The sequence below is a fragment of the Rhinolophus sinicus genome, chromosome 1 (genome assembly GCF_057876585.1).
Source record: "Rhinolophus sinicus isolate RSI-liver-muscle chromosome 1, RSI-T2T, whole genome shotgun sequence".
NCBI classification, from domain to species: domain Eukaryota; kingdom Metazoa; phylum Chordata; class Mammalia; order Chiroptera; family Rhinolophidae; genus Rhinolophus; species Rhinolophus sinicus.
In genome coordinates, this window is record NC_142501.1 from 6271013 (window position 1) to 6292495 (window position 21483).

Genomic DNA, 21483 nt, shown 5'->3' on the forward strand with positions numbered 1-21483 from the left:
GTTTGCGTGCTGTCAGCCTTCCTCACCAGAGTGCCACTGGGGCAGGGGCAGTTTCTATTTAGTTCTACTTCATGTCTGTGTAGTTCACTGCTGTTTCCCTAATGCCTGGAAGGTGCCTGGGCGATGCACACTTGCAGAGGGGTTAATGGAAGTCACGGTTAGTGACACAGCAGGGAGACCGGGGTCCTGCAAGCCCCTGGTGGAGCAGGAGCTCTCCCCAGCCAAGCCTTCTCATCCCCGTGTGCTCGCCCTGCCCACCGGCCTCACCCGCCCCATGGTTATTTCTACCACCTGAGCCACCCGTCCTCCTTTGATTAAGTCTCATTTTGCTGTGAAAAGAAAAGGAGGTGACAGTTGACTGGTGGGGGAAGGTCATTCATTCCAGAAAGGAAATTGGATGGTGCGTTTCATCCTCCACGCCAGGCTCCTGCTCCTGGCAAACCCGCTTTCGTGCGCGCACCACGTCCCCTGCTGTGGGCAGCGCAACCAGTGACTGTCCCCGCCGCCAGGCAGCCCACAGCCGGCCTCTCCTGGATCTCGTTAAACAGGCAGCTCTCGACGGATCGATGCAAGCCGAATGATGACCAGTTGTGGCCAGCAGTCCCTGAACGTGCTCACCGTCCTCTCGCTGCTGATTTCCGCAGGTAGAACCTCCGTGGGTGCGCAGCGGGAAGGGGAGGTGTGGGGGGCAGGGAATCCCTTCCCGGGGTCAGTGGGAGCCCACCCAGGGTGCTGGGTGCTCACAGGGGGTTCCCCTAGTTCCCTGCCCCACTGGCATCCCCCTGGTGAGGAGCTGTGGTTCGGTGCTGTGAGACCTACTGTGTGCTGCGCCCTACACACCTGCCCTCAGAGCTCAGCTGAGAGAGTCGGACATGGTGGCGTGTAGGGTGGCTGCCCGCCAGCCCTGGGAAAGGCCTTTACCAAATTCTCTTTGCTACCCCTGCACGTCAAAGTCAGGCGATGTCCTGGGCATCCCATTGCATTGGTGAGGAAATTGCGGCTTGGAGAGGGAACTGGCTAGCCTGTGACAACACAGCTAGTGAGGGGCTGCAATTCTAACCCCGGCAGCGTGACGCTGGGGCCTCACCTCCCAACACCCACCAGCCTCCCAGGCCATCCCCATGACCCCAGCTGGGGCTGCAGATGGGCTCTCACTCTCCTGTTTATGAAGATGGGCAGAAACCAAGTCCTTCAGCTGCAACAAACTAGACCTGGCCAACCGAGAAGTCCGCCCTAGTCCCCACAGCAAAGGTGGCCACGAGCAACCCCCGAATGGCTCAGCCCTGGTCCCAGCAATATACCTACTCTCTGTCTCTCTCTCCATGTGTCTCTCTCTCCCTGTCTCTCCCTCCCTCTGTCTCTGTCTCTCAGTCTCTGTTTTTCTTGGTACCAGTCATGCTTCCTTGCTCATTTCCAGCCCCCAGCATGGCATTGCCCTAGGCCAGTGGGTTGCAAAGCCATGCCCATCGGCGTCCCCTGCAGGACTCCCCCCACACCCTGTTCAGCACTTCTGATTCAGAAAGTCTGCTGAGGGGCCCGAGAACCAGCATTTCTGACCAGTCCTCAGAGGATGCAGACGTGGCAGGTCAAGAACCTCACTATGAAACCGCTGCTCTGAGCCTCAGTTTTCTCCTCTGTCTGATGGGAGTACACGAGACTAATTGAGAAGGTGCATCCCCTGAGGCATATTTGTCTGCATCTGAGAAAAGGGTCTGTTTCCCAAGGTGGAGGTTGAGAGTGGGGCCTGGAGCTGCCCTGACTCCTGAAATGCTGGGACCCTTCTCCTGCAGTGGTCATAGCCACCCCCTGACCCATCCCTGTGGGAGAGAGTGCTGGACTTTGGGGCAGGGGCACAGGATTTCATGAGGCCACCCAGGCCACCCACCAGCCAGCGTGGCCCAGCTGGGACTCCCCTCAGGCAGCCCGGGCGGATGCGGTAGCTGTCTTGGCTGCCTTCCAATCACCTCTCACCGAGAGAGCTTTCGACTAGCTGGAGGAGCTTGGGCAAAACCAGTGCCTTTGTGGTAGGAGAAATTTATTCAGCCAAGAGGCCCCTTTTCAGCAATACAAATTAGATACAGCGATCCCTTTTATGAAGATACTAATTAAGTCCGAGACAGCGGCTCCAGGTTTTTTTCCATTGTTATTCGTTCAGGCTTTCTCTCCTGTTTATCACCATCCGCGCAACTAGTAAATGCCATCCTGGGTTGGCATCAGCATCGGTGGCTGAACAGGGGTCTCTCTCCTAGGCCAGGACAGCTGTCACTAGGAGGTGGGAGCGACCAGGACAGGCCCTTGGAGACCTCTGGGTCTAGGGCACTGACCCAGAGGGGATGCCCTTTTTCCACAAAGGTGACCCGCTTCTTGCACCCATGCTGCTCGCCACCCAGGCCAGCCTGGGCTGTTCAGCAGCCCCTGCTCCACCCCCTCACCCCCCCACCCCCACCCACTGTCCACACAGCGACAGAGGTTATTAAAACCAGTGATGGAGACGTGGAGAGGGCTCCCACATCCGGGCAGGCCTGGGATGGAGTTCTACTCCACCACCACTTAGACCTCTGAGCCTCAGTTTCTCCATCTGTAAAATGGGATCCCAGACCTGCCTGCTAGGGTAGCCAAGTGGGTCAAATGAGATAGAGCCTGTGAGACACATAGTAGGTGCACAGTTATGTCATGTTTTCTAGTTGAGTGCCTGCTGTATGCAGAGCTGCAGGAGGCTTCAGATTTGCCCTGCCCCCAAGAAGCCCCAGTCTGGGGGACACAGTATGAGCAGGACTGTGGTCAAGGGAGGCCTGGAAGGTGATGGGAGCCCAGAGAGGGCTTCCTGGCAGAAGTGAGGCTTGCATTGGACCCTCACCCCCCAGCCAGAGAAGAGACAAGCAGAACCTTAAAACAGACCCACCAGACCCTGCCTCTGGCACTCGTAGACGGGTGAGGGTCTCGGGCAGCTGGGCTTGGTGAGGGCCTCCACTGAGCCGGTGACTCTGTTTTCTAGTCTTGTCCGCACATTTCCGGGTCTGTGAGCCATACACGGACCACAAAGGCCGCTACCACTTTGGCTTCCACTGCCCCCGGCTCTCTGACAACAAAACCTTCATCCTCTGCTGTCACCATAACAACACGGTTTTCAAATACTGCTGCAACGAGACAGAGTTCCAGGCGGTGATGCAGACGAACCTCACAACCAGCTCCGAAGGCTACATGCACAAGTAAGTGCCACCCTGGGGCCACCCCCCGCTGCCACGGCGGGGGCCGGCCAGACACCCCATCTCCCGGGGCAGCTGCTGGGTAACCACTGCAAGGATGGGCGGGCCCAGAAGGAGTCTGGGAGAGTCTTCAGGCGACCCGGTTTTCTGGCCTGTTCTGCCCTCTGAGCTTTAGCCTTCTCATCTGAGAAATGGGCACCTGATGCCTGCCTCTCAGGGCTGCTGCAAAAGTTAAATGAGGTCAAGTATGTGGAACTTTGCAGGCAAAAAGGAATCCCTGGGACCCAAGTTCCTTCCTTCCTTCATTATTTGTTCAACAAATTTTGATTGACACTCTTGACCAAGCGTTTAATCCTATGCAGCCCCTTTGCTTCAGGTGATTAAACCACATGAGACCAGGGTCCTGAGGGAGAGGCCCATGAGTGTAGTGAAAGGAGTTTCCCAGCAGAAAAGCAGTGGGAATATGCTAAGATCTAAACAGCACGAATTTCTCTTATTATGAGTGAAACTGAACATCTTTTCACATATTTGAGAGCCATTTGTATTGTTTTTACTGTAAGCTAGCCGTGTATGTCCTTCACCATTTTCCTGTTGAGTTTTCGGCTGTTTTATTATTTGTTCACATGAACTCTTTATATATAAAGGAAATATGATGCATTGCAAATATTTTCCCAGTGTGTCTTTGAATTTGTGATGCTTTTTTCTCGTGCTTAATTTTTAATTGACATGTAACCAAATTGTATCTAATTTTGTTTTTCTTTTATGTCTTCTGGGTTTTGTATCATACTAAAAAAGGCTTTCCCTACTCTGAGATCATTAAAAATTCCCTCATGTTATTTTTTACTTCTTTTATGTTTTAATTTTTTGTCTTCAAATCTTTAATCAGTCAGAAATTTATTTGGACGTAAATTTTGAGGTAGGAATAAAAATTTTTTTTTTTTCCAAATGGGTAGCTAGGTGTCCCAACACCATCCACTGAATTGTCCATCTTTTCCCTGATGTGAAATGTAAATTTACCATATCCTATAATATACTAAATTTAACTACCCGTGTTTCCCCAAAAATAAGACCTAGCTGAACAATCAACTCTAATGTGTCTTTTGGAGCAAAAATTAATATAAGACTTGGTCTTATTTTACTATAAGACCGGGTCTTATATAATATAACATAATATATCATAATATAATATACTATAACATAATATAACATAATATATTACTAGGTCTTATATTAATTTTTGCTCCAAAAGACGCATTAGAGCTGAGTGTCCAGTGAGGTGTTATTTTCCGGGAAACACGGTATTAAAGTATTAAGTACGGAGTATTAAGTATTAAATGGATTCATTGGTCTGTCTATCCATATGTTAGCATCTCACTAGGTTCACTACTATGCTTGTGGCTTTTAATATGTTTTAAAGTCTTCTTGGTCTATTCCCCCTGACTCTTTTGTCATAGGAACTCTAGAATTAGCTTGTGTAGTACCTCTGCCAAAAAGAATCCAGTTAGTATTTTTCACTGAGATTGTGTTGACTTCATAAATTAATTCAATGAGAATTGACTTTTCATGATGCTGAATATTCCTATCCAAGAACACAGTATGTCTTTCCATTTGTTCAAATTTTCTTTCATCGTATTCTGGAGTTTTCTTTCTATAGATATTGTATATCTTTTGCATTTATTCCTACTTATTTCTTTTTATGGTGCTATTAGAAGGTCTGCAACTACCTAACTGAAATTTCTGATCTTTGTAATGCTTTTTCAGTTGATTCTCTTAGGTTTAATTATGCCGTTTGCAAACAATACCTCTATCTCCCGCTTTCTAGTTTTTAGGCCTCACTTCTTTTTCTTGTCCAATGGTGTTGTCGAGTACCTCTAAAACAGTCTTTAAAATTGTCAGCCATTCTTATCTTCTTCCTGACTTTATTGGGGATGTTTCATATATTTGCCCAATAAGCCTCACGCTGATTCTTGGGGTGAATATATATTTTTTTCATGATAAGGAAATATCCACTTGGAAGGAGTGTTTGTTGAATGACTGTTGAAGGGACTAGTTGTACTCCCGGGAGGTGGTGGGATGAAAGTTTGAGCCCCTATCTCACTGTCTGCTGTTGGGGTTTGAATGCTTTGCCACCATGCTGTGCCAGCTCAGGGGAAGTTGCTTCTTTCCTTTGGTCAGGCCAGCTCCCCAGCCTTTCTTTCTCAAATGCATGGGTGAAGATGGTCCCATCTGCTAAGGCCTTAGAATAATTCTGTGTGTTGTTTAGCAAGCAAGGCCTGTCTGTCACAAGGGCTGGAATCATGCCGAATCTGACCCAAGCCTTTTATAAGACCAAAGACTGATTCCCTGAGGGTGGAGGGTGGTGCCAGTACTGGGGTCAGGTCCCCAAGTGTAGTTACCGGCAGCAAGCCAGACAGAAGACAGAGGCTTGGCCAGACAGCCAGACTCTCCAAGCCTCTGGCAACTGGTGTCTGGGATCCTCGTTTTGAAGCCCCCAGATTTCTATAATCTGCACATTTACACAGGATTTCACACAGAACACTCTGTCCTTTCAGCGCAGTGGGTCCTGGCTGCTTCTCATGAAGAGATGGACCACAAAATAAAGGCCTTCCCTCAGGGAGGAACAGATTACTGAAGATCAGAGGTTTAGCTCAGTTCTTATTCTTGAAGTTCAGGCGGCATTACAGAGCGTGCCGCATGTGGCAGGCTCTGGGCTCAACTCTGTTCCTCTGAAGTCACCTGGCAACCCATCCTTAGCCCACCCAACACATGAGGAAGATGAGGCTTGGAGCGGTTGAGTAACTTACCTGATTGAGGCAGCTGGTCAGTGGTGGAGTCAAGAGCCAGCCCAGGTCTGGAAGAGGCAGGTCTGAGTAGGAGAGGCCGAGAGCGGGGGTCGTCCTCTGTGGAGGCTGCTTGAGCATCCCTGGCCCCACCCACTAGGCTCCATGAGCACTTCGTCCCCAGCACCCCGGCTGTGACAACCAACCATCTCCTGATGCTGCCAAGTGTGGGTGCAGGGTTGTCCTGCTCTGGAGGGAGAACTCCTTCACTGTTCTCCACCGAGCACCCCTCCCCCTGCCACCTCCCTTCCACAGACGTGGATGGAGACCCAGCGTGGAACGGTGCCTGCCCGGTTGTGCGGTGAGCCTGTCCATCAACCAGGCCGCCCTGTCACAGTGCTGCTGGTGCCCCATGAGGGAGGCGTGCGCTTGATTCCATGCGTCCAAACGTTTGTAAGAAGGTGGGGGCCACGTGGCCCAGAGAAACGAGCATTTCCGGGCAGGCCCCCTGCAGCCAGAGTGTGGAGTGCGAGGGGAACCGGGGGGAGACGCAGTGCGGGCCAAGTGGGGCGGAAGGGGTGGCACTTGGACTTGTTCCTAGGGGCAGTGAGGGGGCAGCCCTGAGGGCTTTAGGCTGGTTTCTGCTCATGGATGGAGCATGGGACCAGGATCTGTGCACCATCAAGGACACCGCAGAAGCCATGATGGTGACCTGGGCAAGACTGGGCCCTGCTGAGTGGGAGGGAAGGAGCGACCCAGGAGATGACCAATCCGGAGCTCAGTTCAGGCCCTGGAAGCCCCGCCCAGACCCTGAGGAGAAGGCCTAAGCCCAGAGCTGGACCAGGGCCTTGCATCCAGGTGGGGCCTGTGGCAGAGACGGAGACTGGAGGTCGAGCTGGGGGAGTGGCAGACAGGCTGATGTCCTGGAGCTCTACGCAGGATGTGTCAGTGGACTGGGTCAGACAGGCCTACAAGGCTGGGAGGTCGTCTGTGGCCCTGGGTGTGCAAGGGGAGCCAGGTAGAGTCTACCTCTGGGACTGTCCTGCCCTTTGGGGCTCCAGTCGTCTCCTGGGTGAGACAACTGTATTGCGTCATCAATTCTCACAGCTACTTTGAGAGAAAGAAAGAAGGGCCTGGGCCCAGACTGGTGCTGTCACCTGTTCCAGCTATAATGGAGACGTGAGGGATGCCTGGGCCCTTGCTCTGGCCACCGGGATCTGCCAACCCCCACCCCCGCCCTTGTGCATCTAGAAAGCCAGGACTTGTCTGATGGTGGGGGTTGAGCCACATCTCAGCCAAGAGGCCACATGTTCCAACATCGCAGACCAGTTAGCACCCACCAGCAGCCTGTCTACATGGAGCAGGGCAGCCACAACCCTGGCCAGGGCCTTACGAAGATGCACAGGTTCATTAGTAGCAAAAACCTCCTGGGGCCGGCCCACCTTGCCCTCCCCGCCAGTGAATCAGCCAGGAGGCGGGATTTGTGATAGGGAAGAGGAAAGCACTTCTGATGACTTATTCATTTGTGTTTTTCTGGAGGACAGAATGGTTCGTTTTGGTTCTGGCTGCCTGGCGGAAAGGCAGGCAGAATGAGGGCTACAGCCCCGCCAAGCCTAGTGCCGTGGCGACAGGCCACCTCCAGCCTCTTGGGCAGAGGGGCCCTTGGTGTTCAGGAGAAGTGTACTGCACACCTTCCCATGCAAGGTTCCGGGTGGGAGGCTGGCCACACAGCAGCCACACCCAGGGCCCTGCACAAGCAGTGGGAGCATTTGCTCTGGGCACGGGTGGGATGGGGCGTGAAGGGTCAGCAGTCAGCTCTCTCTGGGGACAGGGAACGTCTCTCTGGCAGAGGTGGCGTGGAGTGGAGTCTTGTTCAATTCATGGGTGTTCCTTCACTAGGCAGATGGACTTCTGGGGGTGGGTGCGTGGGAGAGGCTTCTAGGACTACAAAGAATCCTCAAAGGCCTCAGGGTGAAGGGGATGAGTTGTCCCTCTTCCCCATCTGCACACAAAACCTCGTCCCTTTCTGGGAAGAGCTGTCCTTTCCCATTGCCCAGAAGTGTTTCAGCCACACTGATGGCCAGCAAGTGGCAATTGGCCGGGCCTGAAGACCCCGTGCCCTGGGTTTCCTCCAGATGGGCATGGTCCTGCAAGCCCTTCCATCACCATCCAGCACATATCAGGCTGAGGCCAGTCCCTGAGTGGGGTCAGAAGTTCCAGGATGTTCTTGTCAGTTGGCCAATCCCATCAAGTCCTGTTAAACATAAAACCTACACAAATACTGGCAGCCTTGTAAAGACTGAGGAGGTTCTAGCTTCCGTGGTGTTTCCTAATCTGAATACATTCCCCCAAGCCAGCGACAGGAGACAAATAAACATTTATGAGCACTTAAAGTAATGTGAGGGGCCTCACACCAACACCTTTCATCTATGTAAAGGTGTTAGCTATAAAGAAGGTCCTGCTAGCCCCATTGCCCAGAGCTGAGGATCAGAGAGGGTGAAAACTTGCCTGTAGTCCAACAGCACACAAGTAGTAGAGCAGGGTTTGAGGCAGGTGTATCAGTCATCCAGGCTCAGTTATGCTGACATAACGAGCAGCCCCAGATCCCTGGGGCTCGAGACACAAAGACTTATTTTTGGCTCACACTCCATGTCCCTCTCAGGTCACCTGTGGGTCTGTTTATGGTGCATTCTGTGACCCAGGCTGATCGAGCAGTTTCCAGCTGTGGTAGGATGTCCCCACAGCAGAGAGAAAAGAGAGGTGGTGAAAGCAAAGGGTGACTCCCACTCTGGAGCATCCATGACACTTCTGCTCATGTTTTCTTGGCCGAAGAGTGTCACATGGCCAAACACGTTACCAGCAAGGCAGGAAGAGGTGCAGGACAGAGCCTGTGGGCAGGCTTGCATGAAGGGACAGTGAGTATAATGAACTCCACTTCATGGGCCCAAAGCTAAAAAGGTGCCCTTGCGCCCTGTTCCCACATGCCTCCCTTAGCCCCTGTGGTTGCTGCCATGGCAACCACTGAGGAAAAGCTTGATGCTTAGGGTAAATCTGTGGGGGCTCCAGGGGAGGCTGCAGAGAGGGTGCTGGGGAAAGCAGTGGGTCGGGGGCTGGAGCGTCCTCTGTCCTTGTAGACTTCTATCCTAGGACTCCTGCCTCAGCTTACCAGACGGGTGCTGGCCTCTATTCCCTGGGGGGAATTCCACATCCAGATGTCTCCAGGCAAATCCAGCTTTCCCTTGAAATAAGGCTGTCAATCATTCACACCTTAGCCTAAACAAGCCCCGGAGGCAGCTGCAAGCCTCATGGAGGTGGTGGCTGTAGGCAGAGCTGTCGGAAGGAGTGAGGGCAGCTGTGATACAGTATTGCCAGGTTCCTTATTCCTCAAGCAGACACTAAGCCCCGAGCACCCGCAGTGCCTGCTCCGTGCTAGTGCTCAGGAGACGCATGCCGAGGCCTCCCCCTCAAGGGGCCACCAGTGAAGGGGAGGAAGGCCTTCCAGTCAGAGGAGAGCCCAGCCTGGTAGGGGTTTGGGGGAGCGGGCAAAATGGGGGAAGCAGCCCCCATCTAACTGCTGAGGCCAAGGCCGGGCTGGGGGTGAACTGAGCCCGAAGATCTAGAGTCTAGACACTGAGGCCAGGAGGGATTCCACACCACCTCCTCCAGGCCCAGAGAGGTGCAGGGATTCCTCCAGGCCACACAGTAGAGGAAGAACCAGACCTCCTGGCTCCAGGCCCGTGCTCCCCAGCTTCAGATAGGGCCTAGAGGGACCTGCTGTGGGGACCCAGGACAGGGAGGGGCCCGTCTGGTGAGAGCTGGGTCGGGTCCCTCCCTGTGGGATGTGGGCAGAGAGGCTGGGCACTCTCTCTGCCTCTCAGTGGCGTGCGGTCTCCCCACCACCCGCCAGCACACACACCCCTGAACAGGTGTCTGCAGCAGGGAGCAGACGGAGGCGGTATCTGAGTGATGAATAAATCGGTTCCTTTACACAGCCACAGTCCCTGGGGAACCCTGTGTGGAGCACAGCAGCCCCAGCCACAGCGGCAAGCCCAGGGTGCAAGGGGAGACGCTGACCTGGCCTGGGCATGAGGACATACACTGAACAGACAGCGTGGCCCCAGATGGTGTGGGTGGGCTTGAGGGGCGTTTTGCCCAAAGGAGGGGCCTGACTCTGCCCTTCTGTGGGGCAGACTCTGCCTCTGTAAGAAGGGCAGCATGTTTGAAGGCTGCCTGGGGGAAGTGGTCTCCAAGAGGGGCCAGTGGGAGTCAGGCAAGAGAGGAAGGAGTTGCAGAAACAGAACGGGCAGCCCAGGAAGAAGGCACAGCTTGTGCAAAGGCCTGGTGTGGGAGCAAGCAAAGCACATTGCTCAGTGAAGACACAGCTTGGCCCGGGAGCCAGGCTTCACAAAGGGGTTGTGAGCATTTGCAGCTTAAAACCCTCCATCATTTCTGCTTCTGGAGGGCGGAGCAGTCCTTGGTGGGGAAATGTTGGGTGAAAGAATAAGAAAAATGATGTCAGGGGGCCCTGAGACCCCCATCAGCATACAGTCTGGTGGTGCCTGGTGAAGAGGACCTAGTGGGGGAGGGGAAAGAGGGAGGGTCTGAAAGGTGACTGATGGGACGGACAGGACTAGTGACAGCTGCATGGGGTGTGGGGAGGACAGCTGAGCTGACAACTGGGTTCTGAGAGAGAGAGAAACGGAGCAGGATGGAAGGGAGCTGGTGGTGGGCGGGGGAGGTGTGCCCTGGCTGAGTTCCACACAGCTGTGGGGGTGTGAGGTGGCTCGTGTAGATGCTGAGGGGCAGGGGTTACAGTCTGGAGCTTGGGTCAGTTTGTCCTAAGACGACAGACTTCCTGCATTTGCCCTGGGCCCAGTAAGGTGGGGAGGAGCTGGCAGTGTGGGGGGCAGTGAGGAGAGCAGCAGGGGCTCCCCAGGTGCTGGGAACAGCATAAGCCAAGGCCAGGAGGGTGGGCAAGCAGGGGCACCCACAAGCGACAGCTGGCAAGTCCAGGCGTAGCACCAGTGTGGGGTGGGGCATAGGGTGAAGGTAGGGGCCACCACATCCTGGGAGCCCCAAATGCCAAACTGAGAATTCCTCCCAAAGGGGGAAATTGGATGGCTTTCCAGATTTTCATGGTCTGGTCAAAGGCTTAACAGTGGGGGCCCCCAGGATCAGGGTCCAAGGACTTGGGGTTCTGGGTAGATGCTCGGGTGGGGGCAGGGCCCAAGACAGGACTCCAGGGATCTGGGGGGAGGCAAGCAGGGCAGGTGGGAAGAGGACGAGGATGAGGAGGGTGGGCATGAGGAGAGGGCGCCAGGTCTCCTCCCCCCATCCCCCACCGCTCTGGGGCAGGGTCGCTGTCATCTCCTCTCAGGCTCTCTCTCTGCTTCTCCCCAGCAATTACACCGCCTTGTTGGGAGTGTGGATCTATGGCTTTTTTGTGCTGATTCTGCTGGTCCTGGATCTTTTGTACTACTCGGCGATGAACTACGACATTTGCAAGGTTTACCTGACGCGGTGGGGCATCCATGGACGGTGGATGAAACAGGACCCCCGGCGGTGGGGGAACCCTGCCCGGGCCTCTCGGCCGGGGCAGCCCGCCCCGCAGCCCCAGCCTCCCCCGGGTCCCCTGCCACAAGCCCCCCAGGCCGTGCACACGCTGCAGGGAGACGCCCACAGCCCACCGTTGGTGACCTTCCAGAGTTCGTCTGCCTGGTAAGTGGCTGCGATCAGGGCCCAGGCCTCCCTGGGTCACTTGTCTTTGACAGGCTTGGAAGACAGCAGATCACTAGTGTTTGGCTGGTTGATGACCTGGTTATTTGCGTATCTTATTTGCCAAAAAGGATTTTAAGTTGCCCATGGTGACATGTGCCTGAACAGGAAGGTCAAAGTGAGAGGTGGAAACAGAGCTTGGAAGCACAGCTTGTGGGTTTGTTGCACTTAGAGCCTGGTATGAGAGTAAGTGTCACTGAGCATTACATAGAGTTGTGAATTTCCTGGCTGCCATGGCAATAGGGGAAATTAGATGGCTTTCCAACTTCTCATGGTCTGGTCAAAGGAAACAAACCAGCCTCTTAGGGGCTCGGGAGAAGTGCTCTTCAGAATGAAGTTAGAAAATGAGCATATTCCTGGGTTCCATTGTAAGCATCTGCAAAGTCACAGAGCATCTGAGGTGACAATACAGGCGGGCCGCTCAGTGATGGCTCAGGGAGGGAAGGAAGCCAGCAAGGAGGTGGGATCTCAGGGTGTTGCAGGGTGGCTGCCCCAGCACAGCCCTGCCCAGGGCGTGGATTCCAACCTGGCCTCCTCTACTCTGAATGCCATGTTTGCCTAGTCCCAGTCTGGGGGTGGGGGTGTCCCTGGGCAGTGCAGAGATGGAGGCAGAGAGGAGGGCCTGTGTATTTTGGAGCAGGAGCCCACTGTGCAGCCGGCCAGTGCCGAGGGCGGGAGTCAGGCTCTGCAGGAGCCAGGCTGAGAGCACATGCCTCGATCCAGGGGTGGGGTGAGGGGTTCCAATGCCCTGTGGGGGCTGAGCTGTAGCCAGGGGAGCACCATCCCAGTACCTCACAACACGGAGCCCAGGCTGTAGGACCGAAGTGCCAAACCTGCGACGCAGTGGTCCCTGCCAAGTCCATGAGCTTGCAAGTCCGGACCTGGGTTCAAGTCCCAGCTGTGCATTGACCAGCTCATAATTTCAGGAGTTACTTCACCCCGCTTAACTTTCCAATCCCTGGGAAGGAGTGGAGAGTAAGATGTACCCCTCCCTGGCTTGTCTTGAGGATTAAATGCCCGGCACAGAGTAGGTGCTCGGTGTACTGTTGCTACGTCCTTGCAGGAGATGCAATCAACCTAGTTAATGATCATTTAAATAGCTAATGGATAGTGACCTTTTCAATAATGAATGGCTTAAATAATTAATACGGTACACTTAGATCAGCTTGTGCTTATTGATTAGATAATTGCCCCATCTATCATGCAGGAGACAAAGACACAGGCTTGCTCAGCAAAGTTTGACAAATCTCGACTAAGCAGGTCCTCTGGGTGGGGGGTCCTGGGGATGTAGAGGTGATGGGTGGGGAAAAGGCTGGTCTCCCCCCTGAGGAGTGGGGAGCAGAGGCACAGCCCACCCAAAGGTAAGGACAATGAAACGTCTGTTGGCCCAGCTCCGTTGGTAGGGCTTCCTGAAATATGGGTCTCTCGCAACGAACACACTGGGGTGTTTGTCAAAATACATGCCTGGGTCTCATCCAGACCCTACTGACCAGGAATCTCTGAGAGTATTGCCTGTAGACACTACAGTTTGAGAATAGGAAAACGTTGTTACCAGTAGCCGAGTTTTTGGAAAACTGAGCCTCAGTCATTTAAAGGATGGCGTCCTTTCTCTCTTGGCAGAGCGTCACTCCACTTCCTGAGTCACAGCCTCTGGCGGGATAGTTCTGTCTCCCCCTTGCTGTTTCCCTCTGTCTGTCTCCTTAGGCTCCTCCCTTCCACTTTGCATGCTTTGTCCCCTGCTGTGTGCAGGCACTGAGTTCGAGGCTGCCAGCTGGGGAGGGGAGCTTGGCTGGCCTGTTGGGACTGTGTGTCATGGCCAAGTTTGTAGTATTGGGTGAGAGTTTGAGCGCGCGGTCATGGGCTCTGCCCTCTGAATGGGGACACGTTTGACTTTGGATCTCAGAGCCTCTTCGTGTCCCACCTGGTTCTCATATACTTGTATGTGGACTCAGAACGGTGTTTCCATAATCATATGAGTGTTCGTTGAAAAACGATCGTCAGAAACCTACAGGGATGTGATGTCAGATCAGGGATCCACGCACTGCCTTCCAGCTCCATTCTGTCCTTGACACGGAGCTGTGACCTTGAGTGAGGAACTTCTTGTTGGGCTTCTGTTTTGCCAACCAAGGGGAGAGAGGATGGACTTGGAGAGGCAAGCGGACCTCTACCTCGCTGGGCCTGCTGGCGAGTGGCCATGGCTCTAGGCACATTTATTGAGCAATTTATTGAGCACTTGCTGTGTTCAGACACTGTAATTCTCACTACAGCCCCATGGGCTCGGTGCCAGAAGCACAGAGAAGTGGAGTAGCTTTCCCAAAGTCACCAGCAGCTCGAGCAGTCTGGCTTCTGAGACCCCTGAGCCCCCTCCACTTGCTCCGGGCTCCCTGTGCTCTGTGCCACAGGCGTCCCTACACCTCCCGTGTCAGGCTGTAGAAAGGGCACCAGGGTGTGTGCCCATCTTCCTCTAAATTGTTCAGTTTGGCTCAAGTTTCCCAAACAGCCCCCACTTCGAGCTCTGTGCTGGGTGCTGGGGACACAGGACACGTGGGGCACACAAAGACACAAAGACACCACAGAATGACGTGATACAGCCTGGGGTGGCACAGGCGGAACAGGGACAGCCAGGGCAGAGCTGAGCAGGTCTGAGGTTCAATACGCTTGCCTTGTACACCCGAGGGGCGGTGGGTTCTCAGGTGTCCTGGACAGAGGTGCCCCAGCCAAGGCTTTTGGAGGTCTGCTGCCATGTGGTGGGTGTGGTCACGTCCTTGTCATCGAGTGTCACGGGGAGTGTGGCTGGAGAGGCGGCTGGGGCAGGAGTGGGCTGTAATCAGTGTTTCTCCCAGAGCAAGAGCTAGGGTCTGTGCTGCTTCATTTCCAAATCGTCACCCTGGATCCTCCAAACGCCCCCATTCCAGCGGGGTGATCGCTTCCCCCGGCATTGCCCAGATGCGTCCCCGTTGAGCACAGATCCCGTCAGCTACTTCTCTGCTTGTTCACCTCTAGGGATCCCCATACCCCCACTCTGGCCCAGCACCCCCACTCAGCTCTCTTATCTCAGCAGGAGCAGCCCCCTCGTTCCTTCCTGCCCAGAGGGCCTGCTTACCCCTCTTTTCCTGCATCCTGATGTGGCCCCTCCTTCCCCCAAACCTCTTGGCCTCCCCGGGGACCCTTGGTTCACAGCTGTCTGTGACCTGGGTTGATCGCCCCTCTGCCCTCCGTGCCCTCCCCGTTCAGCAGGCCTCTGCCTGCAGCAGCAGGGACCACTCACAGTCCCCCAGGTCAGAGTCCTGCCACCAGCACTGGGCCTGACCTCCGGCTGCCGGACTTCTGACCGAAACCTGACTCAACCCCCAGCCCCTCATGGCCCAGCCTCCGTGTGGTGTCATAGCCACCACTGGTCGGCCAGTCACCATGAGCACGTCACAGCCTGACAGTCACATCGAGAAATGCCAAAGCCTGTGAGCAAGGCCAGGAAGCTCTTTAACGCTCATCAAATGACTTGAAAGGCTTCTCTTCCCTGTGTCCCTTTCAGGAGCCTCCTGCCGGTGGCAGCTGCTCCCTAAGTGTCCCCTCTCTCTCTCATTTTCGACTTCCATCTCCAGAACGCTGCAGCCTGTGGCCTCTGTCCTTCTCCCCTCCCTTGTCCCAGCTCTGTGTTTTGTGGGTAACCCAGCTTCTCCAGTTCCTGGAGCTTCTCCTGTCTTGGCCTGTTCCCCACTTTCTCTTCATAGAGGAAGCAGGAGCATGAGAAAAGACCACAGTGACCTTTGAAGTCGCATGACATTTGCGGATTTCCTGTTGCCTAAGGGAGAACCATACCCTTTGCCCCAACCCGCTCACCCTTGTCAAGAACACCCTCCAGCTTTTTGCAGAAACAGTTCATGCCTCAGAACCTCCTTCCTGACGAAGCTCAGGCCCCACTTTCTTCCTGCCTCTGTGGCCAGAGCCCTTGGTGTCTGGTTTCTGCAGGGAGGACACCAGCCAACGGCAAGTCATGCCAGACAAAAAGGGGAGAAGACCAAATATCTTCTTTCCTTGGCATCACATTCAATACCAAGGCCTCCGGATTGGAATTCAGAAGACAGGGAATGTCCCAAGACGGACCAGAGTTTCAAATCCTTGTGGCTTCCAGCTGGCTGAGGAAATGCTGGACCTGTCCCCTCTAATCCCCGTCCTTCCTGCCTGGGGCCTGGCCTCGGGCCTGGCCTCCGCCCACCCTAGCCGAGTTTACACGGAAGGCCCTGCCCCTCCTTCACCTGCTCTGTTTTCATCTTGTTCCCACGCTTTCACACGGTGTTTGCTCACTGTCGCTGCTCCATGACCAGGGAGGACCATGGGGGCGGGGGTGACAGAAAGGCCCAAAGGCAGACGCCTCACCTGCTGTGTGTCCTCAGAGGAGTTGCTGGCTGTCTCTGAGTCTCAGTACCTCCCTTGGACAATGATGATGAGAGGTGAAGGAGGGCACACAGAAGTTTCTGGCCCAGTGCTGAGCACACAGTAGGGTGGAAGGGAACGTTGATTTTCCCAGGGAACACCCCTTTATTGTTCAACCAGCTACCCCTGGGGAGGGCAGGCGAGGATGCTCACAGAGCCAGACGTTTTGGTAAAGAACGGGAGGTGTGGCCCCAGGAGGAAGCTTGGGTTTGCTGCAGGGGAGCGAATTCTAAATAATAGCCAACCCTTGAACACAGGTGTAGGTGGGCGCCGTGCCGAGCGTTCAGATGGGTGCCCTATGAATATAAGGATGAGGGTTTTGTCTACTTGGTTCGATGCCTCATCCCCAGTGTCAAACACTTATTGGACGAGTCTCCATTTTGCAGATGATGAAACTGAGGCAGAGAGGTTCGGTAACTGGTCTGGGTCCCCCAGCTGGTCACCAGCAGATGCAGCATTTGAACACAGGCACTCTGTTCCAGCCAGCTTGGAGGACTGCTCGTCTGTCATGGCCGGCTCTCCAGCCGGGTCCCCTCCGCCAGGGAGTCGGACGGGAGAAGACAGGCAGGAGTCAGGAAACAGAGCTCAGGGCCTCTGGATGCCGCTGAAGCCTTGGGCAGGAACCGGAACCGTGGGCAGGGGGAGAGGCAGGGCAGGGAGAAGGCAGGGTGTGGGGTCCAATTCTGGCCCAGAGAGGAGCAGGTGACCCCACGTCTGTCCTAGGCCAGGCCCAGTCCTGGGCTGACTCTGGTGCACATGATGGCAGTGAGCTGTGATGAGAGGAGCCGGGGGCCACGTGCCCAGCCTGGGCATCAGGGAGCACTTCCTGGAGGAGGTGATGGCTGGAATGATCTTCAAGGATGAGTTGGGGTTAAAGGTGTGGTGGTGCCGGGAGGCCGAACAGTGTGTGCCGAGGCCTGCGTGAGGGTCAGGCCTGCCGGGTCTCTGCAGGGAGCAGCTGTGCAGGGCAGAGTGCACATCAGGCTTCTTTTTCTGATAGAATTCTAAGATTCTTTTTCTGTGAAACGCTCTTTACTGATAATATTCCACGAGAGGCCAGAAATACCCCCCGAGGAAGTCTCCCGGGGTTAAGGGCCTTCTCTCTTTCTGCTTTTTCCCAGTCCCGGGGGCCACCGTAAACCCAACAGAGACCCCAACTCAGCCCTTGAAGGAAGCAGGCTAGGTGCCCAGGACACACCAGCCCCCAGGGTCTGGAAGAAAGGACCAGGCCACCTCCAAAGTGACTAGGGTCTATACTGGTAGATTTTCCCACTTGACTTACTCGATTTACCAATGAGTGAAGTGTGGTGTTGGAGCAGAGGGGAAACCTCCGGGCAGTCCAGTGTTCGAATCCCACAGCTACCTCCCGAGTCACGTGACCCAGACGGGTCCTGCAGATCTCCACCCCTCCCTGCCCGCAAGGCTCAGGGGTTGGCAGGAGGGGGCGATGAGATGCCCAGAGAGGCCCGGTGCCCAGAGCCAGAGCACGAGGATCGTTATTGCAAGTCCTAATTATTCTTTCCCTGTTTTAGCTGCTTCCTCCCCCAAGAAGCAGGCACAGTTTCCTTTCTTCTTAGACCTAATTTTTCATCATAAAATTGCCCGTGCTCGCTGAGAACCTGGGGAGGGTGGACACCAAATGGCCTCAGCGCTGAATACAGCCCATTGACCCCTGCAGCCTTCATCGTCCTCAACACATTGTTTCACTTTATAGTCTTTGCCATCCGCTCATAAAATTGTGCATCTCGGATTTTTAATTCAACATGATGTCCTGGCGAGCTTCCTGCATTATTGAGAAGTTTTGTAACCATTGCTTTAATGGCTGCATTAATTGTCCACTGAGAGATTGTGGTTCATAACTCAGTGGCCCACTTCCCTGTCTCGGGCCACCTGGGGGGCTTCTGATTTCCCACCTGTAATGGTTCTCCTTCCGCTTCTCAGAGCATCACCGTGACTCGTGCCCTGGGTCCCTCGGTCTCCAGGATGAGAGGGTTTCCAGATGTGGGCATTGAAACGCCTCCACACCCCTGCCCGGGCGAGGCCGCCCAGCGACCCAGCGCTCCCTTCTTCCAGAAGCCGAGCACCTACATTTGAACAACTCCATCTGCTATGAAGCACTACTTCTTTACAGGCAGGAAGCAGAGTGGTTGGGTGCAAAGGCTTTGGAGGCTGACAGACCTGGGTGCAAATCTTGATCCATGTGTTTTGATAGCTGGAGGGATTCCAGCAAGTGATTTAACCACACTCTCCTCAGCTAGAAAGCAGGACGCCGGGCTGTCTCACAAGGTGCTGTCTGGCTAAATGAGAGGAGACGTGGGAAGACCCTGGCCCATAGAAACTGCTCTACCAATGTCCCTTATCTGTCCCTGGCATCACATCAGGGCGTGGCAGGCTGGGCGTGTGAGGCTGAAGACAGCGGTCAGCTGTCCCTGGGCTCCACAGCCTTCTAGGCTGAGTACCAACTGGCCAGGGAGCAGTGAACACACATAAAGGGTTTCAATGGATGAGTAGGAGTTTTCTGGAAGTGGAGAAAGGGCATTCTAGGCAGAGAGCAGCTCAGGCAAAGTCCCAGAGGATGGAAAGGGCTGAGGAGAAGTGGGGAGCGCTAGGGAGCCCCAGGTCCTGGACACCACCCCGTCGTGATTCTTGGTCCCTCACTGGCCACCCCCTTCTCCGTTACCTTCCCTATTCTGCCCTCATCTCCCTGACCTTAGCCACCAAGGGCCCAGGGCGCCTTCCCTGAACCTCTTCTTTCCATCCCCACCCAGCCCTGGGAAGCCCACCTGACGCCAGAGCTCCAGTCTTGTCCACCTGCCCGACTCTGGGGCCTGTCTCCACTGCAGCTTCCGCGGACTCTGGCCTCATCTGTACAGACCTCCAGTCCGCGCAGGTAGCTCCTTTTGGGGCTTTGGTAGACACTCCAAACCAGCACGTCCAGTGTTCCCCGCCCCTCCCACTGCCTCCTCAGCAAAATTTTGGAGCCAACCCAGCTCCCCTTTTTGCTCAATTCATATATCTTGTCAGAATACATGGAAAATGAACCCAGAATCTGCCCTCTACACCCCTTTACTGAGACCAACCATTCTGGTCCATCTTCTCACCCGGACTGGGGCGACGCCTCCTAAATCTCTCCCGCTTTGGTCCTCTGTCCATGGCAGCAGAGCGATCCTTTTAAAACAGAAATCAAAGCCCAGCCAATGACTCCCCTTCTCACTAAGAGACGAACCTCAAACCCTTTCATTGGCGCACACCGTGGTCGGATACCCTCCCTGGCCCCTCTGTCCTCATCTCCCCCACTGGCTTCAGCCACACCAGCCTCCCTGCGGTTCCTGGAGCCACCAAGCTCACCCCTACCTCAGGGCCTTTGCACCTGACACTCCCTCTGCGCAACGCTCTCCACCAGATACCTGTGAGTCTCCCTAGGTGCCTGTCAGGTGTCACCTGATCAGAGAGGCCTTCCCCAGCCAAGGTTTATAAAACAGCAGCAGCGCCCCCATCCCACCCGCTGTCCGTCTCTACTCCCCTCGTGCACTGAGTTTCCTTGAGGTGATCGCTACCAGACACTTTGTTTGTTTCGTTGTCCGCTGTCTCCTCCACCGTAAGGAATCCTAGGAGAGTTGGGATTGGTTTGTCTTGTGCTCAGCCACACCCCCAGCACCTAGCAGTAGGTGCTCAATAAATGTGTCGAGTGACTGCATCTCAGTCTGCCCAGTGCCTGACACATAGTAGGCCTCTAGTAAGTGTCAGGTGAATGACTGAAGTGCACTATTATTGTTAACGACAGTATCTCCCCCTTATGGAGGACTATTGACCTAAGCGGCTTCAATAAACCGTGTCATTTAATGTCCCAACAGCACTGCAGCTTGGTCCTGCGGAGCCCTGTGTAGGAGGTGGAAACTGAGGCTCAGAGAGTTAGCGACTTTGCCCAGAGCTGCACAGCGGCTGGGCTGGGATTCACATCCAGATCTGACTGACTCCGGGGCCCACATCCTCGCAGTGAGAAGCAGCAGCATTTCTGCCTGTACATCTTCCTGTGAGATCGAAACACTAGGATGGTGTTTACAAAGCACCTGGCCCCATACTGGGCCCAATGATGGGGTTCCCTGTACAAGTCAGGTCCTCGCCGCCCCTGGGATGGGAGCCCCCAAGGCACGTAAGGTCTGGGGCTCACCAAGCTCTCTCCAGCCTGGGCCTAGTATCCATCTGAAATTTGGTGTGGGTTCCAACCCGGCCCTGGCCCATCGCAGCTGCCAGTGCTCAGGGTTGGGTTGCGTGGTGGGTTTGGTTTGGTTTCGGGGTCTTCATCCTCTCTCTTGCCCCATCTGTGAAGGTCTTTCGCAGCCCTCGGAATCTTTCTGGAGCCCGATGGAGGAGCTGAGTTAGTCAGGCATCCACGTTCCATTCCCCCGGCAGCTCACCACCTGCCTCCTTCCTCTAGAAACCCTGCCCCATCGGAGGAGGACCCGCAGCGTGGAAATGGACAACGCAGCATGCAGGCTGTTTTAAAGAGAATTTTACTTCAAAAATCTCTTGGCCGAACGCTAGCAAACATGCAAAGGTGGGCCGCGTGCCCTCAGAGTCAGAGCTGGGCTCAGATTCTCCTTGCATGTGCTAGCGGGGAACCTTGGGCAAGTCATTTAACTGCTCTGAGCCTCAGTTTCCCTGTCAGTAAACTGGACACCAGTAGACCTGCCTTGTTGGGAGGATTATGGTGATTTGCACAAGGCTGGCATGTGACAGGTGCCTCGGTAAATGCTAATTGTAGTTATTGTTGTGGTTATTAGTGCAAAAGTAAAATAGGGAAAAGCCACTCAGCACCGGTCCCCCTCCCCCACCACCACAAAGACAGGTATTTCCCATTTTCTGCGTTCTTATGCACAGGTTGTCACACTTCCTAATAATGATGTATTCTTTGGCATTCTAATTGTGCTCACTTGGCATTAAATTAGCCACTATCCTGTGGTTTTACTTAAATTTTCTAGGTATCATTTTAGCAGCTACCCAGTTATCCAGGTTTCATGTACTAGCCTTAGTTTAGACGTTCCCGCCCTGCAAGGAGGCATTTATACAGCTGATATATTCTTTTACTATGACAAATAATATTGCAGGGGGAGACACGTATTCCAGGAAATAGGGAGTGGCCGCAAACTCCTGTATGATGGTTTTCCCTTTTTTTGAATTATTTCCTCGGGGTAGATTCCAGGTTGGTAAATTATTGAGTCAAGTGGGGTGACAGTTTTATGGCAATTTCTACCTGTGCCAGCCTCATTCCCAAAGGAACTGTCACC

At 54.5% G+C, this 21483-nt stretch overlaps 1 protein-coding gene across 4 annotated transcripts in view; it reads left to right on the forward strand.

Moving 5' to 3' along the window:
- Positions 1-21483, forward strand: part of SHISAL1 (shisa like 1) — a 127407-nt gene that overhangs the window by 83478 nt on the left and 22446 nt on the right. For 3 of the 4 annotated variants that reach the window (XM_019739262.3, XM_074326525.2, XM_088796015.1), the window contains exons 2-4: positions 549-644; positions 2996-3209; positions 11387-11704. In XM_019739262.3, coding sequence (XP_019594821.2) covers positions 549-644; positions 2996-3209; positions 11387-11704 — 628 coding nt within the window. Of the gene's footprint in view, positions 1-548; positions 645-2995; positions 3210-11386; positions 11705-13381; positions 13418-21483 lie in introns of all 4 variants that reach the window. The other variant, XM_088796010.1, reaches the window with a different exon arrangement.